This window comes from Sciurus vulgaris (assembly GCF_902686455.1).
Source record: "Sciurus vulgaris genome assembly, chromosome: 16".
Classification (NCBI taxonomy): Eukaryota; Metazoa; Chordata; class Mammalia; order Rodentia; family Sciuridae; genus Sciurus; species Sciurus vulgaris.
The window spans coordinates 50,942,687-50,967,260 of record NC_136477.1 but is presented as its reverse complement, the minus strand read 5'-3'; the positions used below and the strand labels follow the sequence as shown (position 1 = coordinate 50,967,260).

At 41.4% G+C, this 24,574-nt stretch overlaps 1 protein-coding gene across 1 annotated transcript in view; it reads left to right on the top strand.

Annotated features, from left to right (window-relative positions):
- Positions 1 to 24,574, top strand: part of CACNA2D3 (calcium voltage-gated channel auxiliary subunit alpha2delta 3) — an 871,596-nt gene that overhangs the window by 623,007 nt on the left and 224,015 nt on the right. The window contains 3 exon segments of the mRNA XM_079115690.1: positions 14,627 to 14,698; positions 16,273 to 16,353; positions 22,230 to 22,304. Coding sequence (XP_078971816.1) covers positions 14,627 to 14,698; positions 16,273 to 16,353; positions 22,230 to 22,304 — 228 coding nt within the window.

Sequence of the window (24,574 nt, the reverse complement as noted above, 5' to 3'; positions counted from 1 at the left end):
GTATCGTTCAAATCCTATACAATGAGCATATATTATTTTGTAAGTATTTGTACTAATGAACTAATCATATTACTCATAATTACACTAAATGGAATAGATTAAAAAGGGTTCACCTAATAGTTGTTTGCTGAGACTAACTTTCCCTAGAAATAAATAAAACAGAAGTTCAGTCTCAGTTATGCAAATACATATACAACTGCACTGATTTTTTGTATAGACAGCAATACTCAGAAGGATGAAAGTTTATAAATCGCACATTGTCTTGCACAGGACAAGTCTAAAAGCCCTTTGTTTATGAGTAATCTTTATTTCCTATCGCAAGAGAGGCCATTTGTTATTTTTAATCAAAGGTCCAGGCCATGTCAGATGCTTAGAGCAACATCGATCTGAGTCTAGGAAATAGATGACATTGATAAGTGTGTGGCTAAACCCTGGGGTCAACTGCCCTGTGTGTGTCTCAGTTGGTAGGTGCTGCCCATGTTATACCTCTGGGTGGAAGAAAGGGATATCTTGACTGGAAGTTAAGAAAATGAAGCAGGGCGAGGATTGGAATGTGCCCAAGAAAGATATGCAAGCTACTCAGATTCAAAGTGCTTGACTTCCTGCTGCAGGACCCCAGCAGAGCAGCAGAGGCTTCTCCAGCTGAATCCCCATAAGGGATCCTGCGGACATGGAGCCTGTTTGGAACCAGGATTCTGTCTGGGGAGTGTTAAACTGAATGGTTTACAAGGGAGGTGTTGTCCTACAGTAGAGACAGGACAGGCAGCCCAGAGATTGCAAACATCAACTTCCAATTCAGCTAGAGGTAAGAAGGGAGGCCCTGTCACGCCCTTATTGCCTTGGGCTTAGGCGACCTTTACTCTGGGCCCCGACTTTCTCCCTGTCATAGTGGAGTAGAAACATCCTGTGCAGGACTCTGAGGAGAGGTGGGGCCAGGGCTTGCCCAGAGCATAGCACGCCAAGTACTCTGTTGGTGCTGTGTGGCAGGGGCATTGACGTTCCTGATTACACCTTGTGGAACACAGTCAAATTTGATAAAGCAAAGACAGAAGTGGTTTTGAAACACTGATGTAATCTGGTGTTCTTTTTTTAATCAATTTTTTATTTGTTCTAATTAGTTGTACATGACAGTAGAATGCATTTATACATTTTGATAGATCATACATAAATGCAGTATAATTTCTCATTAAAAAAAATAGGCAAAAGAACTAGGTATTTATAAAGCTGTAGACCAAGAATGGATTTTAAAACCTCTAATGTCTCAAGGCTGACTAGTCCCAGACTTAACTTTTAGTGTCTTAGGAATTCAAACTCACTTTTCAAAAACTTCTCATTTATTTAAGATACATGAATGTTTTCCATTTATTTAAATCAAGTCAGTTATAAAATATGGCTCTCCTGAGGTGTTGAAACAATACAGACAACTCTTTAGCAACATTGCTAAAGAGAAACTGGCTTTTCTTTAGAAAGTCAAAAGAATAAAAACAACAAAATTTTAAAAAATTATTTTCATCTCCTTACGTCCCAGAAGAATACAAATGTTCTTCTTCTTCTATGTAGAAAGGAAGGCAGAAGATGGAGAGAAAATGCTTCCAAAAGCTCAGTGAATTGGGACATCATGGTCTTGGTTAAGTCTGGGGGCAATTTTGAAGGGGACATGGGGGATGCCCAAAGTTCTGTTTCCCTTGCTTCAAGATGCAATTCTGTAGTCATTTTTGTTGTCCCAAAGATGATCTTGAACTCAAAGCACTGGATTGCCATTTGGAGGTCTCTTTTTGTATTTCATGGTAGACTGGGGACACCTGTATCCCTTGCTTGATACGCAAGATGTGTTAGGTGATAAACAGTTTGTGAGTCTACATTTTATAGTCCTGGCTCTGAAAGATGTGTCATTTACAGGACAACTGAAATGCAATGCCTTAATGAAACTAAAAAATCAAATGAACCAAAATACATTGACTTGAGTCAGCCACGCATTTTTTTTAAATTGCAAAAGAGAGAGAACATATGAAGGCAACCATTCCAGCACAGAGGCAATTCCAAATCACTGTAATTCAGTGACTAATTTGAAAATCAAATCTTTCTTAAGGGCCAAGTGTGGTGGCACACGCCTGTAATCCCAGCGGCTCAGGAGGCTGAGGTAGGAGGATCACAAGTTCAAAGCCAATCTCAGCAACTTAGCAGGACACTTAGCAACTCAGCAAGACACTGTCTCTAAATAAAATATTTTAAAAGGACTGGGGATGTGGCTCAGTGGTTAAGTGCCCCTGGGTTTAATCCCCAAGACCAAAAAAAAAAAAAAAAAAATCTTTGTCAAGATATAAATGTAATCAAGGGTATATCAAATCAATGTCAAATCACCATCAGTGATTTTAATCTCACTTTACTGGTCCTCACAGGAGGGAATTTCCAGTGAGAGATAAATCTGATTAATGTCATTAATGTCATCAGTTATTTAAGAGAAAACACCCATGCACTATACGTTCATAGGCATTGCCTTTCTTTACTTTTTTGACACACACACACACACACACACACACACACACGCACATATATATTTTGATACCAGGGTTTGAACCTAGGGGTGCTTAACTGCTGAGCCACATCCCCACCCCTTTTTAATATTTTATTAGAGACAGGGTCTCACTGAGTTGCTTAGGGCCTCACGAAGTTTCTGAGGCTGGCTTTGAACTCCTGGTCCTCCTGCCTCAGCCTCCCCAGTGGCTGATTACAGGCATGCACCACCACAAGTCTAAGTTTCATTGACAGAATTTATCTGCGTAGATTGTTTCTGCACATTAACATTGGAGAATTCATCACTTTAATGAAGCAACCATGTTTCAGCTTTTAATTATTAAATTGAGTCATATGCTTATTGTTCTGGTCATAGTTCAGCTGCCTGGTCCTTTTTTCTGCCACCCTATTCACCTATCAGACCCCCCAACTAGATATACAGTTGGTGGATATATAGTCATTGCAAACCTCCATGTGCCCCAGGTCCCTGAGAACTGAAGGGATGACTCTGTGAGCTGCCAGCCATTATCTTGCCACAGGAGTCAACTGAAATGACCCTCTGGAGTAAACGGAGCAATTGTGCAATCATGTATGGCAATGCCGTGAAGAAGTTCAAAAACAGAAAGTTAGATGTTTATCCCTTCTAATTAGCTAGAAGGATTTTGGAAAACCCAACCAAGTTTCATGAGGTAGAAAAATGTCAGGCAAGGACTAATGCCATGGTATGGATTTTCTTTTTCCAGAAGTGACTCACAGAATTGAACCACTTGCTGAATCATGAGCTCTGTGTGCTTGGATTGGACCAGGCCCTATTTGCCCAGGCCTGGAACACATTAGGTGATTTGGAAGCTGGGCACTTCTGAAGCTTCTGTCCTTTTTTCCATCATAACGACTTCCTTTACTATGTGCCCCCAAACTCCTTTAATAAGATGCGTAGTTATGATTAACTATCCTGATTGCTTTCTGAAACACTTTTGTGAAGGCCACGATGGTCTCTCATAGCACTAAGAAGAAACATCTTTGTATTTATGTGACTCAGACAGGGAGACTGATGAACTTCAAACTTGACCATGAGTGGACCATACCCTGTCCTGAAACCATCCCTATGAGATTGATTGCCCCTCTCAGATGTGCCACACACTATGTGAGGCCTTTTCCCCAATAATTCCACTTCCACTTGTTCTTTCTAAGAACTCTAAGGGCTATTCATTTATTATTTATGTATGTATGTATGTATGTATGTATTTATTTATTTTTGGTACCTGGGATTGGAACCAGGGGCACTTAACAACTAAGCCACATCCTCAGTCCTTTTTTGTATATTTTACTTAGAGACAGGGTCTTGCTGAGTTGCTTAGGGCCCTGCTAAGTTGCGGAGGCTGACCTTGAACTCCCTATCCTCTGGCCTCAGCCTACAGAGCCACTGGAATTACAGGCATGTGCCACCACACCCAGCAGGGCTATTCTTATTTTAAGTATGATTTACTTGATTGCTTCTTTCATTGCACTCTCAGCTCCCAAAGGCAGAATGTGACATTTGTCCTTGCACTTCGAACAAGAGACTGAGGACAGAATGATTTGTGTGCAGGCTCTGGCATCAGGTAGGCTGAGGCTCAAATTTCCACACTGCTGCCTTCTGTGACCTAGAGCAAGGTACTTTGCTCCTTTATCTTTAAACCCTTTACCTGTTAAGATAAAGACCTTTGCAAGGTTTATAAGACCTGGTGAAGGTTAAGACCATTTGCAAGGTTTGTGCCAGGATTAGATACAAGGCTACATAAATGTGAAGCATTTCAAGCATTGTTGGGTGTTCCAATAGCAAAGCATGCTTGGCAGTGGATATGCAGAGTAGATGCGTGGCTTAGGTAGATGGAAGGAAAGGTGAATGGAAGGAAGGATGGATGAATGAATAAAAACAACTAAACAAGCTTGAGCAATCTGCTCTGGGATTTTAATTGGGGTCTATTTGCTGAAAGTCACAGTGTTCAACTAAACTGTTAAAAAGACAGTCAGTCCTTTTTCTTTATTGCCGTGACATTGACTGGACATCATGAACCTTGTCCCCCTATTAGCAGCAGAAACACGTAGGCACAAGCTTCTCAGAAATTCCTTCCAGTCTTGGGCTAACCACACTGATGGAGGCACGATATGCAAGGATATTAAGAGAAGGAGCGCCAGAGTCTTGTCTGAGTTCTGGTACCAATTCTCTGTGACTCCTTTCTTCTCTGAGCCTCCTTTAAAAAAATAAATAAAAGAGCGGCGTTGGAGTAAAATCATTCAAGGATCATCTCTTGGTCACTTCCTGTGGACCAGGCTCTATGCTAAATGCTGTGGATAAAAGGGGACTCAGTCTTAGTTTCTGCCCTTGGAGTTCACAGGCTCTGCCCAATTCCAGCCACAGTGTTCAGTGACTTTGCTGCATTAACAGTTTGCACAAATTTGGGCCTAGATGGTATCTTTGGTTGTAGAGTAAATATGATTATCTTTGTAGTGAAGTTTGAGAACATCTGGTTCCCATTTCCACTTAGTTAGGGAAGGTTTTGTGGAGGAAGCAGCATTTCAGGGGGTCCTTAAACAAGGAGAAGGTTTTGTCCCAGGGCCCCGAAGCTCCAGCTCTGATAGTTGGCTATGTTTTCAGGCATCTATTTAGGAGGCGTCTAAACCATGTTTGTGAAAATATGAATGTTTGACCACACCAGGGGTCACTTATGTGTGAGAGCTCATTGTGAGTATTGGTCCAAATCCAGGGTCTCCTGATAATTCTCATTGTGATTATTACTTGGGCATTCTTAAAATGCAGGTTTTACACTAATCAACACAGCAGGTTGTGTATTAATAAACAAAGCAGTTTCCAAGACGGGTTTCTGATATGTTAATCAGAAATATTATGTTAATCATTAATAGTCTCTGGACCTTGGATTTATGTGCATACATGTTCCTGGTCACAGACACTTCTCTCCCTAGAGAGATGTTTGCCCATAAACTATATTCCTTGCTTAATGACTTACATCTTAGAATCACTGGGAAAAAGGGAAACATGAACATTTTCCTGAATAATAGCTGTTTTATTAGAAGAAAAATGTTTTTAGATTTTCACATAGATGTTCCAACCTCAGCCAGAATTATCATTCACCAAGTTGTCTTCAGGTTGTTAAAAAGAGAAAACAAACAAATTCAACAATCCAGTTTCTACACAATGCATCTAAAGTTCAAAGAGGAAATTCTGTTTGCTTTTCTATGTAAACAACTTAAAATGCAGAAAAAGACTCATAAAAATTCAGGATTTCTAAATCTCAGATGCAAGTAATAATGATACCATAAGAAGAAGAGCAAATGGCTCAGTCAAAAGCAAAATATCATTTATGGAGCATTCTCTTGGAGTGAGTGAATGTACTTTACCAGGATGATCAAGGGCAAAACAAGAGAAAACATTTCTTAAAAGATATGTTTATTCTTCCTTCTTATTCTCATTCTCCACTGACATTTTGTTGGGGCCTTCTATTATTTAGAATTCAGACATTTTGCAAAATGTTGAAAAATTCCAGTGTACAATGAAATTCGAACAATGACTAGTGTTAAGTTAGCCTAGATTTTTAAAGGGAAGCATTTCATCTTGATAGTGTCATGAAAGATCATTCCTGTTGCTTTCATTGAAAGAATTGGCTTTTCAGTGAAAAATAATGCCTGTTCTTTCTAAATTCCTCACGATGGAGAACATTCAACACACTGATAGTCAAATATGATTAACTTAGAATGTAAAAACTTTATTCTGGTAGGATTTTCAATGTCAAAGTGTTACCAGGGCTTTGTTCCCCACATCCTGCATTGGTGCATTATAGTTGTACATAACGGTGGGGTAATTTTGTTAAATATTAGTACCTGACCATGGCTTTTTTAAAGGACTATTTTATCTTCATGTAAAAAGGGTTATTTTAAATGTATAATTAGTATTATTGTTATTTTTATATTTATTTTTAGTTTTGAGCATTCATTTTCACTGCAAGTGTAAGCTATTAGTTAGTTTTATTTATAATATTCTTTCTACAGATGGAAATTTATGGAGACAGTCTTCTTATTAAGTTTCAGTTATATAGGAAAGAGACCAAAAAACCATATACCCATCATCCAGATTTAAGTATTATAAGTGTTTTCTCTTATGCACTTCAAGTATTTTTTAAATGATTTTTTAATGGAGTGAAACACTGCATATTTCGCATTTTGGTGCGATTGCTGTGAACTGACTGTCATCCCATGGGAGATGACTGCTGTTATAGGTGGTGTGTAACTGCTCCTTGCTCCCCGCTGCTCTATGGGAGTGCTCCTCCTGTTCCTAGGACTCAGGCACAGCACTGCTCCTTGGGGAGTACTCTGCCTACATCTTTGCAAATAATCCCCTTATTAAACTTTCCTCAGATCACCCACATTAAGCATATTCTTTGATTTCCACTGGGAACTGATAGCTAAGAGTTTGTACCCCATGTTAATACAATTTCACAATAGGTGTATGTACCTATACACACCAGACGACATTGTTTTTTTTGTTTTGTTTTGTTTAAATTTTTGCATAAATAACTTCGTCCTACATATATACATCTGCAACTTGCTTCATTCTCCAAATGAAGATTTTTTTCATGTTGAGATTTATTCATGTTGTCATGTGAAGATCAGTTCAGTGAGGGGTGTGTCTATCCTGAAAGCATTCTGCTGCTCATACTCCAGTGCACTAGAGTGCATTACTAGAGTCTTCCCCTGATATATCTGCTTAGTACTCAGGATCATGGATGTTGTGGTGTAAGGAGAAGGGCTATTTTGGAGGATAGGTGGCCATTGAAAGGGTTAGGTGCAGAGGGTTTGTTTGGTTGGGGATGAAAGGGAAAGTTCAATGGATTTAGGTTCTGAAGGGTCTGCACATAGCCATTTATTCTGCTCATGCTCCTTTTTTCTGGATCTGGGTTTTCCTTTTACTGGTTTTCTAACTAATCTGTACAGAGGGTTACTCTAATACCACCCTTCTCTTCCCTTGGCACAGAATGTGGCATAGAAGACATGGGTGACAGGTGCTTCCACCCTGTTCCCAGTATTCCTCATTATGTGCCACCCAGAGACTGACCTATGGAAATTTTGAGGTCATTAGTAGACTTCATGGGCAGAGGAGGGGATGCCAAGAACCTGGCTTCTTTCTGCTCAAGCAGCACTTGTGAAAGTGGGTTTGAAAGGATATTGCCATTCATGTACTCCCCAGTCACATTTCCAGATTCTGCACATCATAAAGAATCAATGGTTTTCTTTTCAAAATGTCTCATCTGTTATTTAAAATGTATACAGCCATATTTGTCTACCTTTTAGTATTTTTCATTTCCTGTCAAGGCAAAGGTTATTGGGAAAACTAATAGTTTATACAGCCTATGCTTCAAATGGTTAGATATCCAAGTTACATGGACTGCCATCTAAATACATTTTTCTTGGAAAAACTCATAGTCAAGAAAATGACTTTTTAATCTCTCAAGACATTGTGCCTGCAATTCCCCCTTACTTCCACTAGATGGTGATAATGTCATTTCCATGGAGTGCAGGTTGATGTTCCTTGCAGGTGTTGAAAGGAAAACACATTGGAAATGCAGCTGTGTACTTACGAATTATATACACAGAAAGAATATTTATGTGCTGCAGCATTATACATTGATATTATGTACTCCATTAATATAGCCAGTATGGTGATCAACTTTAGTAAGAAAAGAAAAATATACAAACATAAGAAGAGCAAAGTATAGCAGAAAAATGATATTTGAGGAGTGTTACTGAATTAGCCTTTATTCTTGGATTAGAGCCAGTCTTCCCCAGCAGAGTTCACCATTTGTGCACAACCTTCCCTTTGAGCCCAAGCCTCCAGGGCTGAGCAGATCTGGCAGCAGACTCTACTGAAAACCACCTGGCAGCCCTCTAATGGTTTGCCAAGCGTGCTGCCCTTAATTCGCTTGAATGCCTTCTCTGGGTCAGGCCCAGATCGCCTTCTTTCTCTGGGGCTTGGCATTCACCCCGCAGGGCTCCCAGCTGCAGGAGAAAAAGAGGGTCCTGCTGCTAGCCCTGGCAAGCTCCTCTGAATGGAGATGTGAAGAAGGCAAGTAAAACAGATGTCCTTCAAAAGTGAGCCTATGCAGGCAGCACAGTAGCCATCACTATCCCCAATCCAAGGGGCCCCATGGAGGACTGACATGTGCCTTCCACCTGCCTCCAGGTCTGTCCTCTTTACCTATGGGTTTCACATCTCTATCCTGATATGGCCAAAAGTTTACACTGATTCTGCAGCTTTGCACACAGACTCCTTTTTCAAAGCAGTCAAACTTTTATTATTCCATTATAAGGATTTTTCATAAAATCCCAGTGACAACAAGTTTTTGCAGCATCATAAGAAATGGCCATTTTCCCAAATTTTGACTCTCACCACTCAGTATTTGGCTACTTTGAGTACCTAAATTTCTTCCCTTGTGGGAAAGACAGACAACCATGCCTCTTGAGAATGTTGGGACCATTTTCCCTTTGACATCACTAACCACAGAAATTTCTCTCTCTGGGTCGTACGTGAGCCTTGGAACCATTTCAATGGGTAAATGGGTATCTAGAGCTACATAAATCATTAATGGTCCAAATTGGCACTTGTCTGATTTAGGACTTGTCTGAGAGACACAAATTCTATTCATGCTCATTTGGGGGAAAAAGAGAGAGAGAGAGAGAGAGAGAGAGAGAGAGAGAGAGAGAGAGAGACCCAATCATGAAAAAAAGGCATGGGTGGAATTGACCTTAGGGATGAAGGCATCCAAGACTGACCCCTCCCTTTTTCCTCCTATCTCTTCACTTCCTTCTCCCTTTCTCTCTTCTCCTCCATCACACACACACACACACACACACACACACACACACACACACACACATCTCTCAGTGGGTTCTTTGTTTTCAGTCTGTTGCATTTCTATGATGAGGGAACATAACTTTCAAGATTATGTTCTTACAACCATTCACAAAGTGGGGAGAATCTTTGCTATTAGCTCCAGATAGGAGAAAGAAGCAAGTCCCAGATAACTTAGCTTCAATAATGTGCCAACATTAATAAGAAAATCAGTGTGACTAAGATGAGGTGTTCATTTGTCCTTGTGAGTGGGAAGCCCTCTGGTTGGTACAGCTTGGGTAGGATGTCTAGTCACACAGGATTGGGGAGGTTAGCTGCCAGGAAAAACTTGTGATTGGAGGAGATGTTGAGGATTTCTCTAAAGGAAGGGACTGATATTTGCAGAAGAAGAAAAAGAAAGACGCTGGAGGATTTTTGTAAAAGGTCTACCCTCACTAGAAAGGTAACCACACAAACTGGTGAAATTCATCCTGGTTGGTAAACTTGCTTGAAGGAGCATTCTGAGTCTGTCATTTGATGACTGACAGCTGTCAGCAAATGCTGGACATTTTTACTTTAGTTCAAAGTCCTGAAGAAGGTGGCCTCTATGCTCATGAATGAGAGCCAGTGTGCCAGCCCCCACCAGCTCTTCTCCCTTTGCCTGCTTAACTTTTCTTCCCAAGTAGACTTGGGGATAAGACCCAAGTCTTAGTCCTCCTAGTTGTCTTGCCAGCTTAAGGGATGGAACTTGGCATAAAACTGATGCTAAAGGAATGTTCAGCAAAGAAATCAAGAAATAATGACTAGACCAGCAGCAAAATGAAAAGATCACAGTCTGGTGTTTTTATACTATCTGGGGTCACACCTAAGGACTGTCTGCGTTGCCCACGGATGCCATCAGTGGGAAACTGATCCAGCATTGAGAGTGGAAGCCCAAGATGTCTGCACAGACCTCGCACATGAATCTGAATGCATATTCATATAAGCCCACATGCGTGATTAACTCGGGGAGCTGACAGGAAGCAGTCGATCTGTTGAGCAAGTTTGTGTTTTATAAACCAGATGTTCAGTATTATTATTCATCATTTCCTTTGATACCAGAGCGGTCCCCATTATGTAGCATAGGAAATGAAGGATATGGAATAATATACACTTATTATACAACAGAACACCACAACCAAGTCTTTCAGAGGCCTGTTCAAAGCCTACGCAAGTGTAATTGAACAGCAATTCATTTTAAGGTTCCCATTGGACGTAAGTTAATGGGATTTTGCCCAGATGGACCACGGTGACCCCATCTCCTGCTTGTACCCTTTGGAAAATGAATGTTGATTCTATGTCTGCATTTTTCTTGGAAGCCACATGTATGAATCAATCCTAAGCAGCGCTCTGGCCTCAGAAGTAGCTATAGGTTGGTGGCCATAGAAAAGCAGGGACCCCCCCTGGTGTGTGAGGGGACAGAGAGCCATCTGACCATGGTTGGCTGCACGACTTCTGCTTGACGGTCTGTAAAAAAACCTTTGCCACTGGCTGCTATTTCCTATGGCAGGAGTACAGAATGCCTTTTGATCATAAAGTGCTTACAGTGCAAATGAACTTTCAAATTGATTTCCTTCTCCATGAAATGTTTAAGATTCACAGAGTCCAGACCTGTGGAGACTGGGAATGATGGAGCTGGTGGGTGCAGACGAGGGTCTTAATGCTGTACAAGTGCTATTTCTGGGATCTTGCCAACCCCTTGTGGCCGTATGATGAGCTGGTATACATAGGAAGCCTGCAGGTTAGGGTTCTGGCCAAGCCAGTTCCAGTTTGGGCCAGAACTGCCCCTAAGAGAGGACTACATGAGATCATAGTTCCACATGTGAACTCTGGCCAGACTGGACTCACTGCATTTCCTTTGTTTACCTGGGGCTGGTTACAAATGAGTGGTTTCAGTACAAATGCAATATTATAGGAATTTTTTTCAAGTAATGATGCAGTAATTACATTTGGAATTAGCCCCTGAGTGAAGTTGATACTATATTCTGGCTTAATATTTGTAAGTTCATTTCCCATGATCTTGCGTTTGTGCCAGGACAATTACTAGTGATTTATAACTGATTTTTACTGGTTGCAGGAAAAAAGCTTCATTTCTCATTATTGTCAATGATATGTTTTGATTTCATCCATGATACATGTTGGCATTGGTTGAAATTTTGATTTAGGTTGCAAAGTGGAAGTTGTCCAGGGTTATGGATCAGCTCAAATCAGTTTTCTGTATAGCATTAAGGATTAATCAACGAGTCAGAATATGGGAAGACTTTTCATTTTAAGAGAGCTATTTACTGTGAGCTGATTCTGCTTTTGAAAAGGGCCTTACCTACCTCCAGTGGCAGCCATCGTATACTTTATGTATTTTTAGCAAAATGTTGGAAGTGTGTTTCCATAAACTGTTATTTACTATACATACTGGTTCCTGGTGACCAAAACCATCAACATCATTGATAAGGAAGCATTTGATAATATTAATAAGGTAAATTTCTTTATCCATTCTAATAGTTACTGTAATCATGCATATGATTACCATGTATATTAATCAGGGTAATCCAGAGAAAGTGTGTGTGTGTGTGTGTGTGTGTGTGTGTGTGTGTGTTATATAGGTGTGTGTGTGTGTGTGAAATATGTGTATGTATATGTAAGTATGTATGTATGTAGAAAGAGCCTATGTATTATGCATGTGTGCATATGTACTTATGTATGTATATATATTTATAGAGAGAAACAGACTTATATTCAAGAATTGGTTTTCATGATTGTGGAGTCTGACAATTCTGAAATCTGTAAGGCAGGCTGGCAAACTGGAAACTCCAACAAGAGTTGGTGTTGCCACCTTGAGTTTAAAGGCAAACTGGAGGCAGAATTCCTCTTTCTTTGGGCCCTGTTTTTCTCTTAAGAACTTCAACTGACTGGGTGAGACCCACCTGCATTTCTTTATTTGAAGTGTGCTAATTTAAATCTCAGTGATATCTATAAAATCCCTTCCTAGCAACTCTCTAGGGTGGTAGTTGATCAGATGAGTGGGCATTGTGACCCAGCCTAGGTAACATAGAATTAATCAAGAGTTCCTGGTCTTCAGGAACAATGTGATTTACCTCATCTTACTTTTCATGAAGGAATATAGACCCATCTTAATATAAATGTATAATAAAATAAACAAGGCTTCCTCTGTTCTTGTTGGGATTTCTTCCCAACACCAGCCAGCTTTTCTTTAGCTATCACGATTATTGATGAGGATGAAGTAGAAAGGATGGCCTTAAAACAATGCTTCTCAAATTTTAATATGCCTGCTAAAAATAATGATTCACATTCAGAGGGGACAGAATGGGGGCTGGAATTATGCATTTTTAACAAGCACTCAGGTGCGGCTGTTCCATGCACCACATTGGAAGCAATGATGTCCTATAACTCCAAGAATACATTAGAACAGGAGGAAAAATGAACAGAGTCTAATGACTTTTACTTAAGAGACAAGGCAGAAAAGAAATCATTTAGATTTCAGGATCTTTTATTTATGGTACTCCTTCCCAAGAAGTTTTAGAGAGCAATACCTGATTATCCCCTGGTACTTAAGGCTACGGAAGAGTAGAGAAGCATCAGAAGCACTCTAGATTGAAGATGGTGGATTTAATTCATGGAGTGCTTCACTTTTGGGGACTTGGGCAGGCTGTTGAAACCAGAAAGCATTTCTCTCCTATTGGACTTACCAGGCTGATCTCTACCTATGAGCAGTGCCAACGCCTTGGTCTCTCTCTGGACTCTGCCACTTACTAGTTGTGTGATCTTGAAGGCAGGGAAAGGAGAGCAGTATCTTGTGAGCCCCTCCGGATACTGGGTAGCTTCATGGTTTATCTTCACGAGGATGAGGCTGGGGACTCATCAGCAGTATTTTATGAGGACACAAAGGCTTAGCTAGTGCACTTAAGAAAGGTTCAAAGCTGAGAATTAGGACCACATTTGTCTTGTGTTCCAGGACTCTGTTTCCCCATATGTTACTGGAGCACAGTAGGCATTCTTACCCACCCTCCCAACACGTTTATTAGATTGGCTTACACAACCAGAATAGCCATCTGCAGGCTGGAGAGCTGGAAGAATCAGTAGCCACGCCGTCCAAGAGACTGAAGCCCCAGAACAAGAGAATCAACAGTGCTACCCTAGTCCAAGACTGAAGTCTTCTGGAAACTCCCTGGAGAATCACTGGCAGAGCCTGCTTTGGAAAAGTGAAGAAGTGAGACTCTGATATACTCAGATGATTGCAGCAGCAATCAAGAACCCATTCTAGAAGAATTGAGATTGCATCTGCTGCTGCTTCCTTGTTCTTCCAACTTTTATTCCATCCAACCCACCATCCCATTGGGTGGTGCTGCCCATGCTTAGGGAGGGTCTCCACTTCATTTGGTTATCCCACATGCCAATCATTCCTAGACACACCCTCATTGACACACCCAGAAGCCTCTTAATCTTGGACATATCTTAATCCAATCAAATTGACAATTTAAATTACCATTACACCGTGTGAAAACCACACACCACCTCAGAGTGCCTGTGTGTTGTTCACAGGTTTACAGACATGTATCACGTGCAGTATCTCATAAGTCACTCATCCCGACATGTTTAGCTTCTTAGTCATGAGTGTCAGGGTCACACGATAAAGTTTTCATTTTATTTTATTTTTGTTCTGTTTGTTTTCCATCTGGGAATCTGTAAAGATAAGGGCATTGACTCACCTATCTTGGAGGGACTTAATGCTTACAGATTCTGCGGTTTCCTGCAGGGGCAGCTTGTAAGACCCTTTCGGCAAGTGACTTCTGATCCTTGATTTTTAGATTAAAAAAAAAGCATTGTTGACACACATATTGAACATCAAATCTGGGAAGTAAAGTAGTAAAATCAATCTGTTGTAATGAAACAGATCACTATGATTCAGACAAGGCTTTGTTTGAACCAAAATGGCCGAACTCCGGAACAACAGATCTGCTGGAGTGACTGATGCCAGGCCCCAGGTGGGGCCCGGACTCCTATCTGCAAATCAGGCAGGAAGACACTGCCCTCTCTCTCCATTAAAGACTCAGGTGGGCACTGGCCCATTCCCAATAGCCTCTAGTCAGGGCAGGATGCAATGGTCACTGGATGGCCTCCAACACTGAGGTTTCCAGAACATTCTTGGTAACCAGATTTTCTCTCTCTGTCCAGCTTGCTGATGATCAGGGCCCCGTCCTGATGACCACAGTGGCCATGCCCGTGTTTAGTAAGCAGAACGAAACCGTGAGTATGGTGGCCCGCTTGCTGCTGGGCAGATTGACTTCCCAGACCCTTTCTTGAGAATTCAAGCTCTGGTGATTTCCCCCCTAAGGATAGAGGTTATACAACCATTTCTTATTGTTTCATCCTACTGGGAGAACTTCTAAATCCAACACCAATGAGAGGAATTGAAGTAGGTATCAGTTTAGAGTTGGTAGCCCCTCAGTCCCTTCCCAAAATGTGTTAAATGGCCAGAGGAGGAGAAGCCCTGAAGGATCCTCGATTAGGATGGACTGACTTCTCTTTGATTTATAGTTAACAACTTTGTATTAATTGCCTAAGGATGTAGAAATGAAGTGTCACAAACTGGGGTGGCATGCAGAGCAGAAATTTATTCTTTCAAGGTTGTAGAATTTGGAAATCTGAAATTAAGGTGTTAGCACAGCCATGTTCTCCTGAAGGTTCTAGGGAAACTTGCTTCCTGTTTCCTGGGCCCCTGGTGTCCCTTAGCTTATGGTAGCTTCTCTCTACTCAGCCAGTTTTCATGTGGCCATCTTTCATGTGTCTCTGTCTCCTCTCTTCTACAAGGAGACCAGTTACCCAGGTATGAAATTTAGGGCCCACTCTAAATCCAGGATGATTTCATATCGAGATCCTTAACTGTTACATCTGCAAATGCTCCATTTCTGAATAGCATTCCATTCTAAAGTTCTACCTAAGGATGAATTTACAGGGGCACACTTCAAATCACTTCAACTCTTAGAAGAAAGAACAGGCTGGGCAAGGTGGTACCCACCTATAATCCCAGCAGCCTGGGAGGCTAAGGCAGGAGGATTGCCTCAAAGCCAGCCTCAGCAACCTACTGAGGCCCTATGCAATTCAGTGAGACCCTGTCTCTAAATAAAATGAAACAAAAGGGCTGGGATGTGGCTCAGTGGTTAAGTGCTCCTGGGTTCAATCAAAAAAAACAAAAAAAAACCAAAACAAAACAAAAAAAAAAAAAAAAAAAAAACAGGCAGTAGCAATTTATATATTCTTCCTGATGGCCTTTCCCACATTGGAAATTTCAGCAAATCACTGCAGCCCCCTTCCTTCCAACCTGGGTTCCTGGAGACCCTTTCACCTTAGTCCTCAGTGTTAACTTGCACCTAAAAACTTTGGAGTTATTATCTGTCCCAGGCTATTAAGCATCTTTCTCCCAGGCACCAGATGGCAGTGTAAATTGAGAAAGCTGTGATGTCTGTGTTGTAAAAAACTTTCATAAGAGAAACCAGTTCATGAGAGAGTCCCTAACTGGTGAAACCATTGTGTGTCAACTTTTAATTTTCAGGAGGAAGAAAGGGGAGGGGGCAGAGAGTGTCTTGGCATGAGTGTGTTGGGGTGGCTCTGGTTGATGTTTGGGCTGAGATGCTGCCCTTCTTAGCTAGTAAAATTCTGGGTGGAGGATGGAGGATAGAAGAGGTCCTTTCTGGATATCTGGCAGAATCCTCAGTCTCTATCACTTTGGGGAAGGTGCTGCTAGTGATCTATGGTGAGTGTCTTCTCACAAGGTCCTTTTTCTCTTGCCAAGTTAACTTGCTGTTATTGTTGTTCAATAGAGATCCAAGGGCATTCTTCTGGGTGTGGTTGGCACAGATGTCCCAGTGAAAGAGCTCTTGAAGACCATCCCCAAATACAAGGTAATGCATGACCTAACCAAGGAAATCACAACTCCTGTCCACAGGAGCCTCCTGTCCACAGAAGTCAGGTTCCAAACTTCCCTTTAGAGACTGTTCTTGCCACCATCATAACCAATGGCCTTGACCTTGTGCCATCTGCACAGTTATTTAACCAGTAATTTTTTTTTAATTTAAATTGCCTCTATTTTTCCTTATTATCTCCTTTAACCTCAGGTTAATGAATCAATGTGAAATCATAAGTTTTTAAATGATCATTGTATTTTTCTGATAGGCACAGGGTATTGACATGACAGGTTTGCTTTGCAAAAAGACAGCACAGGGTTCCTGGATTCCATGCAGGGAACTCTCTCAATTCCTTAATGGGGAGGGAAGCAAATCAACAAATGGGAAGGGGGAAGCCCCCTTAAGACCAAATCCAGGCCTCTGAGTGTGGGGGTGTGAGAGGGGTCAGAGCACGACCTGTATTGCAGGTCCTATTGGCTCATAGGCAGAGGGTGGCACTGACTCAGGGACCAGGAGTTAGAGAGCAGTTGTTTCTTCCTCCATGAGCACCAAGTAGACTGGCTGGCCCATTCCACTCATAGATTAGTCAGAGTTCCCTCTGCCTCCTTTTTCAAAAATGGCCAGGAATCTGGAATTGTTGGCTGCCAGGGGCTCCTTCCTTAGCCATCTTCCCTGATTTGCTGGGACCTGATTCATCTCCATAGTGAGGCCCATCAGCCTCTCTGGGCTTTAGGTAGAGGAAGACTTGGGAACTCTGGAGATTTCCCAGATCCATTGTTGATGTGGTAGTGTGGACAAGTCCCATAAATTCTTAGTTCTCCTCCTGTCAAATGGTGACAACCAGCTTTGTCCACTGTGACTTTTACAGTAGGGGTTAAGTTTCCAGATGTAGGTAGGAGTTTTTGGTTGATTAAAACCTACATAATCAAGTGTTGGAAACAGTAGGTTCCCAGACCTTTCAGTTGAAAGCCAGGGGTGGAGGGAGAGAAACTGAGTTACCTTTAAAGAGTGTAGACTCAACCTGTTTTGTGCCTTAGAAATCAAGGAAGAATGAATATAATATGGAAACTGTAACAATTACCTTGTGGGTCAGTTTCTCAAAGTTTTCTCTACCAGGCAATGTGCTAAGCTCTTTATAGCATTGTGTCTTCATAATAGGTAGATACTATTTGACCCCCATTTTACAGCTAAAGAAACTGAGGCACAGAAATCTTAAACACCTTGCCAAATTTTGCAGCTTGCAGGTGAAAAAGCCATGTGTGATTTTAGTCTCTGTAACCCCAGTACCACTGAGAAGAGTAAAAGCAGTAATAATCAGGATATTTGGAACAATAGTTGAAAGGTTAAAATAAAATCATAGCAGTAAGTAAAATACAACAGAACATGTAGTGAACTTCTTTCTGTGTGATGGGTGTTGTCCAAAGTACTTCATATGCATTATTCCCATTTGAATCCTTATTTCACTTCCATGAAGTGGGTACCATTTGGTCTCCTTTTTATTTGAGGATGCTTGAAATGACTTTCTTAACATCACCCACCTAGTAAAAGATGAATGAAACAAAGCATACCAAGAGAATAAGGGAAGGTTAGCTACAGGAAATTAACCAGCAGGGTTGGAAATGCCAGGCACTTGAGTTTTACGCTTTCCCAAGGGTCAGGCGGGAAATCAGACTCAGGTATAACATGCAGAGACCTAAGACATCCCTCCCTCTGGTTACCATAGAGAGCCTTGGGAAAGGTGCTCATGTCCACCAGGGATAGCCATGGCCAAAAGGAGAGGAGAGCTCCAGGGAGCGGGGTTCAGGCTGGACCTTGCCCTTCTCATTAACACCTTATAAAGATGAGTCAGTTCTTGGCTCTTGGGGTTTTCCCAGAAGATAGAATTCTTTCTTTCTCCCTCTACTTCATAGATTTTCCCACAAGCGATCAGACTTCCTGTAATTTTTATTAAGAATTCCAGACACCCCAGCAATAATTTCCAGACACCACGGCCTCTGTTACCATAACGAGCCATTTTATAATTGGGTTCACTTCATTAGCCCAAAGGCCCTCCTCTTGGAAGGGAAGTGCTCCTTTCCTCGGGCTGGGGTCTGGGCGGCTCCCGGCCTCCAGGGAAGCGGGCTTCAGGTCCAGGGCCCATTTGGCAGCCCCCCGTGCTGGAAGGCCTCATGTCCAATCTGTTCTCTATTACTCCACGGGACTGTACATGAGAATGGACAGGAAGACTGGCTCTATTTTGGATGAAATAACAGTTTGGGATTTCATCAGCATATTGATTTGTGGCCAAACCGGAGGATTGGCCATTGTCATATTATGAGCTTTTGATTCTCAGAGAGATTCATCCACGAATGCATTTAGAGATTTGCAGAGTTTCTCTTCCTACACCTACATCAGGTAACATGTAAGTGCCACCAACCCACCGACAAAACATTCTGATGGCGTTTTCTCAGAATGTTCTGGAAAGAATTTTAGCCTGATGGTTTTGAATGTCAGCAAGACTCTCAGGTACAAGCTTTAGGAGGGCTGGCTATGCCTGTACCAGAGCAGATCAGCCCCCTTTTGGTTCCTTTTGAATATTGATGTTGGTTTGAATTTTCCAAGATGAAAGAGAAAAGATTTGACTAAAGTGATAAATGTCTAAAATACATGCAGACTTTAACTGAGCACCTGCTACATGCTTTCCATCGTGTTAGGGGCTGCAGAAATGCAAGACAGAAGAAATGGCTCATTTTTACCAAGAGCTCAGTCTCTCAGAAGAGGTATGATCTTAGGTCTTTCTGGAACAAGTCAGAGGAAGGAAGGAGAACTAGCTAGGGTTGAGAGGCAAGAAAGAAAGTAGAGCATTTTTATACATCAGGGTGAGGGTAGTAATGAGAATGTGCTCAGGTTCTTATGGGAACGAGTTAAAGAAAGGAGGAAGTTGAGAGGAGGGTCAGGAGAGATTTTTCATGGAAAGTGATCCTGAGGCTAAACTCGTGGCATGGGTGAGAATGTAAACAACTGTGAATACAGGTCTGGGTGGGAGAGGTAACTGTAGGGGGTGTTGTTGCTGTGTGCCTAAGAGGCAGTGGGCAGAGGGAGACAGTGTGGCTACTGACTCAAGGGACAGAATCCAGGGATACCCAATGGACAGACCCACAGAGACTATATGAAAGGGGCTTTTGTGGGCTTTACATCAGTGAGCCACATAATCAGTTACCTTCAACTTAGTCTTTGAGGCAGGAAGAGCAGTTAGGCCCACTGTAGAAATCTATTGAATTAATATTGTGGTGGGAACCAGAGTGAATCTGAAGAATATATATGGAAGGGAAATTCAGAAGCATTCAGTGATTATTTGGATTAAGGGGTTGGAAATGAAAGAGCAAAAAGAGGCTAAGCATGATGCTCTAGTTTTAACCTGGGGAGTCTGAATGGGTGGTCTGGTCAGCTACCAAAAGTGGGAGGAGCCTCTGTCCTTCTGGGTGAGCCCAAGTGCCGAGGGATGGCCAGGAAGAGAACATAAACACCCACCAGGAGATGAAGGAGGCAGCAGAGATCAGGAGATAGCAGCCCATGGGTGACTGGAGCTTATAGAGGGAATGCAGAGTAAGGCAGAGGAGGGACTCTGGGGACAGAATCTGATGGGGAATGAATGTTGAGGAATGGGCAGAGACAATCCTACAAGAGGAGGAGGATGGGGCCTGGAAGCTGAGGGAACACTGTCAGGAAGATTCAGGAGAAACAATCCTTTAGGGTTAGGCCGTTAGGAGGTTGGATGGCATCTTGAGGGGTGGCAGGAAGGCAAAGGCAGAGTGCAATAGCTTGAGGCATGAAAGGGTGATAAGGAAGCAGAGATGTCAGTTAGACAGTGAGTGGAGGACCTGGGACAGGAAGGTTAGCTCTTCTGCATTCCAGGGGAGGGAACAGTGGAACTTCACCTTATAGAATTGGTGCTACATTTGAGTCTTGTTTCCTTGTTTCTTTTTTATTTTTTATTTATTTTTTATTTTTTTACTTCTTGCTCCTTTTCCTATTCCACTTCCCTCCATCCCAACCACTCCTCCATATGTATTTTAATATATATTTCAACCACATAGTAAGACATTGCCTTCATGGAGCTTGTATCCTGGCAGGAAAAGGTAGGCATTAAACAATTGAAGACCTTGACTGATGCCTTGATTCCTTAAGATCAACCTCATAAATAATTGATTATTATCATTCTGATAAATGCTATATTAAGGAAAGTACAGAGCATGGGTGAGGATTCCACCTTCTTTTGAGACCCACAAGCAAAACAAGAAGAACCAAAGTCACGTACATGAGGATGCACTGAATACATTAGCTGACTATGAAATATCATTTGTTTGGTCTGATTTTGAGTTTGAATTTCCAATCAAATGCCACCTTTGACTTGAATGGAAAAAGCCAAACTCTCAGAGTCCTTTTTGACCTCTCCAGCCCATATTAAACTGGGATATAATAATGGTAATTAATGCAGTGTTGACTGTGTCTGACATTTTTCCAAGAGACAAGATGAAAGAGATGATATACATCTCAAAGGACAGGAAATCTCCAGTTTATCTTTCACAGCATAATGAAATATACTTTTATCATTAGAGTCAAGTAGAATCTTATTAAGACTTGCTGTGCAAGGTAACTCCAGGAGAAAATGTCTGTTGCCCTTGACGACCACGTGCATGTTTGCTTTATGTAATGCAACGGAAACTTTTAATTGCCAGTGTTAAATTCTCTGAAGTTAATTTCACATCACCTTGACGTTAAGCTAACAAGCAGACAGGGTCACTCCTGGTTTTTAAACTCTGTTGTCTGGATCATTTAAATACTATCATATCTAAGAATATGAGTGGAAAAGAATGTAAAGAAAAATAATAGTGAGGGCTCAGAAGTAACTCCTTGGGAATTTTTTTTTTTTTTTTTTTTTTTTTATTTTTCTCTCCCTTTAAACTGCTCTGGCAAAAGTGGGTTACATTTTCTTTCATTGGAGAGAGAGATCAGTATGGGTTTTATGCCAGAGGCCATTTTAATACATGAATGATTTGTAGGTAAATTTATTGTAGCCAATGGGTGCAGTCAACTGTGTAATAGAAATATTGTCAAAAAGCCGGGATTATTATTCAAATAAGTGCAGTGTTAAATTTGATTACATACTTTTTTAAGCTAATAAAACATTTCATTGCTCACAAACTATTTCCCATAGTCCCATTTAGTCAGAAAACATAAATTAAGTGAGGCTCTGCATAGAAAATTACCCAGGCTTTGTGAGGATGGAAGCATGCATAGAAAGACTTGGCAGTCATACAGTTTAAAGACGAAAGGATATAAAGGGGTTGGCAGGCTCCTATGGAGACTGGTGGGGACACTTTTATCCTTGAAGAATTACGGAAAATGACAGGCCAGGAGAGAGTGTGTTTGAGATGGCTCCTATGGGTCTGGGACTGTAGGAAACCTTAAAGTGAGGCAGGGTGAGGACCCTTCCTTATTACATGTAGAGAGAAAATGTCAGATTGAAAAAGCGCTGTTCACTTTGGATCTAGGGTCTTTCCAGAAACATTAACCACTTGGTTGTTAACAAAAAAAAAAAAAAAAAGTAATTGTTTTTGTTTTAAATAAATCAAACTCAAACCCTCAGATGCCAACTTGGGACTGTGACATTTCAAATTGTGCTATTTACGGAGCTTATCCTGTGACAGGTCTTCATTTCCACCAAATGTCAAGGATCAGTGCCTTGCATTCATTTTAATGAAATATTGTGCTGATAAGGGTTATGAATGCCAAGTTTAAGCTGTAAATTACTAAATGTCGGGCTGCTTTCTGCTTTGTGAATCCGCCAGGGAGCAGGCTAATGAAGGTTTCTCTCTCGCTTCCTCTTACAGTTGGGGATTCACGGTTATGCCTTTGCAATCACAAATAATGGATATATCCTGACACATCCAGAACTCAGGCCTCTGGTAAGAGAAATACTCATTTCTGCATTTCTCCCTTTTGTGATTTTTACGAGGCTTTCTTCAGTTCTACAATGACAGTGCTTTACAGCAATTTTCCCTTTAAAATTACTTGATTCATCATATTGTAAAGGTTAATAGTTTATAACGAGTATTTTGACACATAATATGTCAATAATGTAGGATAGGTATTTTCCCTATCGTGTTTTTTTTATATAAAGCCATACCGATCTAAGTGCGCTTATTTATTTCAATAATTATCTGTGAACATACAGAAATTTTTATTTAACTCTAGACAGCTTGAAATCCATTATAATAGGCACTTTTATACAATAAATGAACTCTCATACTGAAACCTCAGACGCACTATTATAAGTCACACTTGATACAACAAACTGGACATGGGGATTCCTAAAAGTTCTTTTCAGTGGGATTTGTCTCCAAATTACATCGCTTAAGCCCATATTCATTCACAGAAGCTATTTAACACCTTTAGTATTGAAACGAAACCGTTGAGATTTTCTCCATTTCCTGCCTAAGTTATCATACCCAATAGCATTGTTTGGTGACCTGGTGTGGAAATCACTTTCTTTCTCTCACATCTTTTTTCAGTTTCTCAGAGAGCAGGGTTAGGCCAAATCCAGGTTAACCCCTGGTCAGCAAGCCTGGTTCCTGGGTAGAGGCTGCTAGGGCCCTGAATTGAGGACAGTGAAGTGTCAGACAGTAGCTTGGCTTATTGGATAGGGGCCTGATTCACTGGCAGGATCTCCTCTGGACTCCGGAGAGACATTGGCAGCAAGTGTGCCACCTGCTTGCCATCCTGGGACTAGGTACAATGTGTTGCAAAAAAGGACATCCCTCTGGCTTTATGCATGTTTATCTCATTTTAAAGAAGATATGAAAGTATGAAAAGTAATACAATGAACAGTGCTTTTTAAAGAAAGCATAAGTCATTTTCTTTAGCAGCGCACAGACACGTGCACGCATGCACACAAATGCACACATACTGTCCATCCTGTGTTTTTTCCCCTTTCATCAGAATTAGAAAAGGGCAGCAGAGCCTGCTGTGCAAACGTCTGTTGGCAAAACGTCCTGGGGACCAGTGCACTTCTCGCATGCATCATTGTTTAGAAACAGTTCATGTGAGAGCTCTGTCATCATCCAACTTTGCTCTAATCGCGCTGGTATTAATGGAGTCATGGCCATATCATGTGGATCCCATATGCATGCTTCCTGATGGGTCTTATGGTAATATTTAATTGCAACAATCTTTTTATCAGAAAAAGACAAAATTAACTATTAAATGAGTTAACTCATTTCCATCGTTAACTTAGAATTATTAAAAAGTCTGATCGAAAAGATCAGTGATTTTTAAAGCATATTTAATCCAAAGACATATTTGAGTCTATAAAGTTTGGTTCATGACCCACAGCTAGGCTGCCCTTTGGGGGGTGTTTGTCGGGGGAGCAGGAGTTACATGTTTGGTATGGCTGAGCAATGCCCCCAGGCTTTTAAATTCCGAGTTGGAATGAAACAGAGTCGAAGAAATAATCAGACCTGAAGCTTCTCCAGTGAATTAACTTCCTATTTATTGGCTTTTAAAGAGGGAATGAAATGGAACCAGATGTCAGAAGTCGCCCAGGTAGCTTCCCTCCCTCTGCAACAAGGGAAACGATCAGTCGCCCCCTGCATGGTCTGTTCACACTGTCTGTCTAGTCTTCTCTATCTCCGTCTTCTGGTCAAGCAGCAAATGACTTTTTGCAGCTAGTCCAGCAGATGCACTTTCCAGAGTTGTGGCCACTGAGAGGGACAGAAAGGTTCCTTAAAAAGCAGGGCTACTCAACTGATGCTATCCACCTCTTGAGAGTAGAAATGCACATCCAAGTCATTTCTGTTCCTATCACTGTTCAAAGCCTGACCTGAAGGGTTTCACCAAAAGTGGTACATACCCAGGGTCAAGGTGCCATACATGAGGAGGGGAGGCCCAAGAAAAATGCTCCACATCTCACAACAGGATGAACCTGTTGTTGTTGACCTGTGACAAGAACATAAAGAGTCTGGCCAGGCCAATGGACCATCTGTCCCATTCATCTGTCTCTGACTCTGAGCCATCAGGTGTTCAGGGAGAGGTATTAGCCATAGGGATTACATGAATTAACCCACTTGAACTTGATCAATAAGTGTGATTTGACTCTGTCTCAAGTTTAGCATTTACCTCTTAAGCAAAAGATAATAGCAAAGTAGAAGGAATTCAACTTTAGTGTCTACATTGGTTG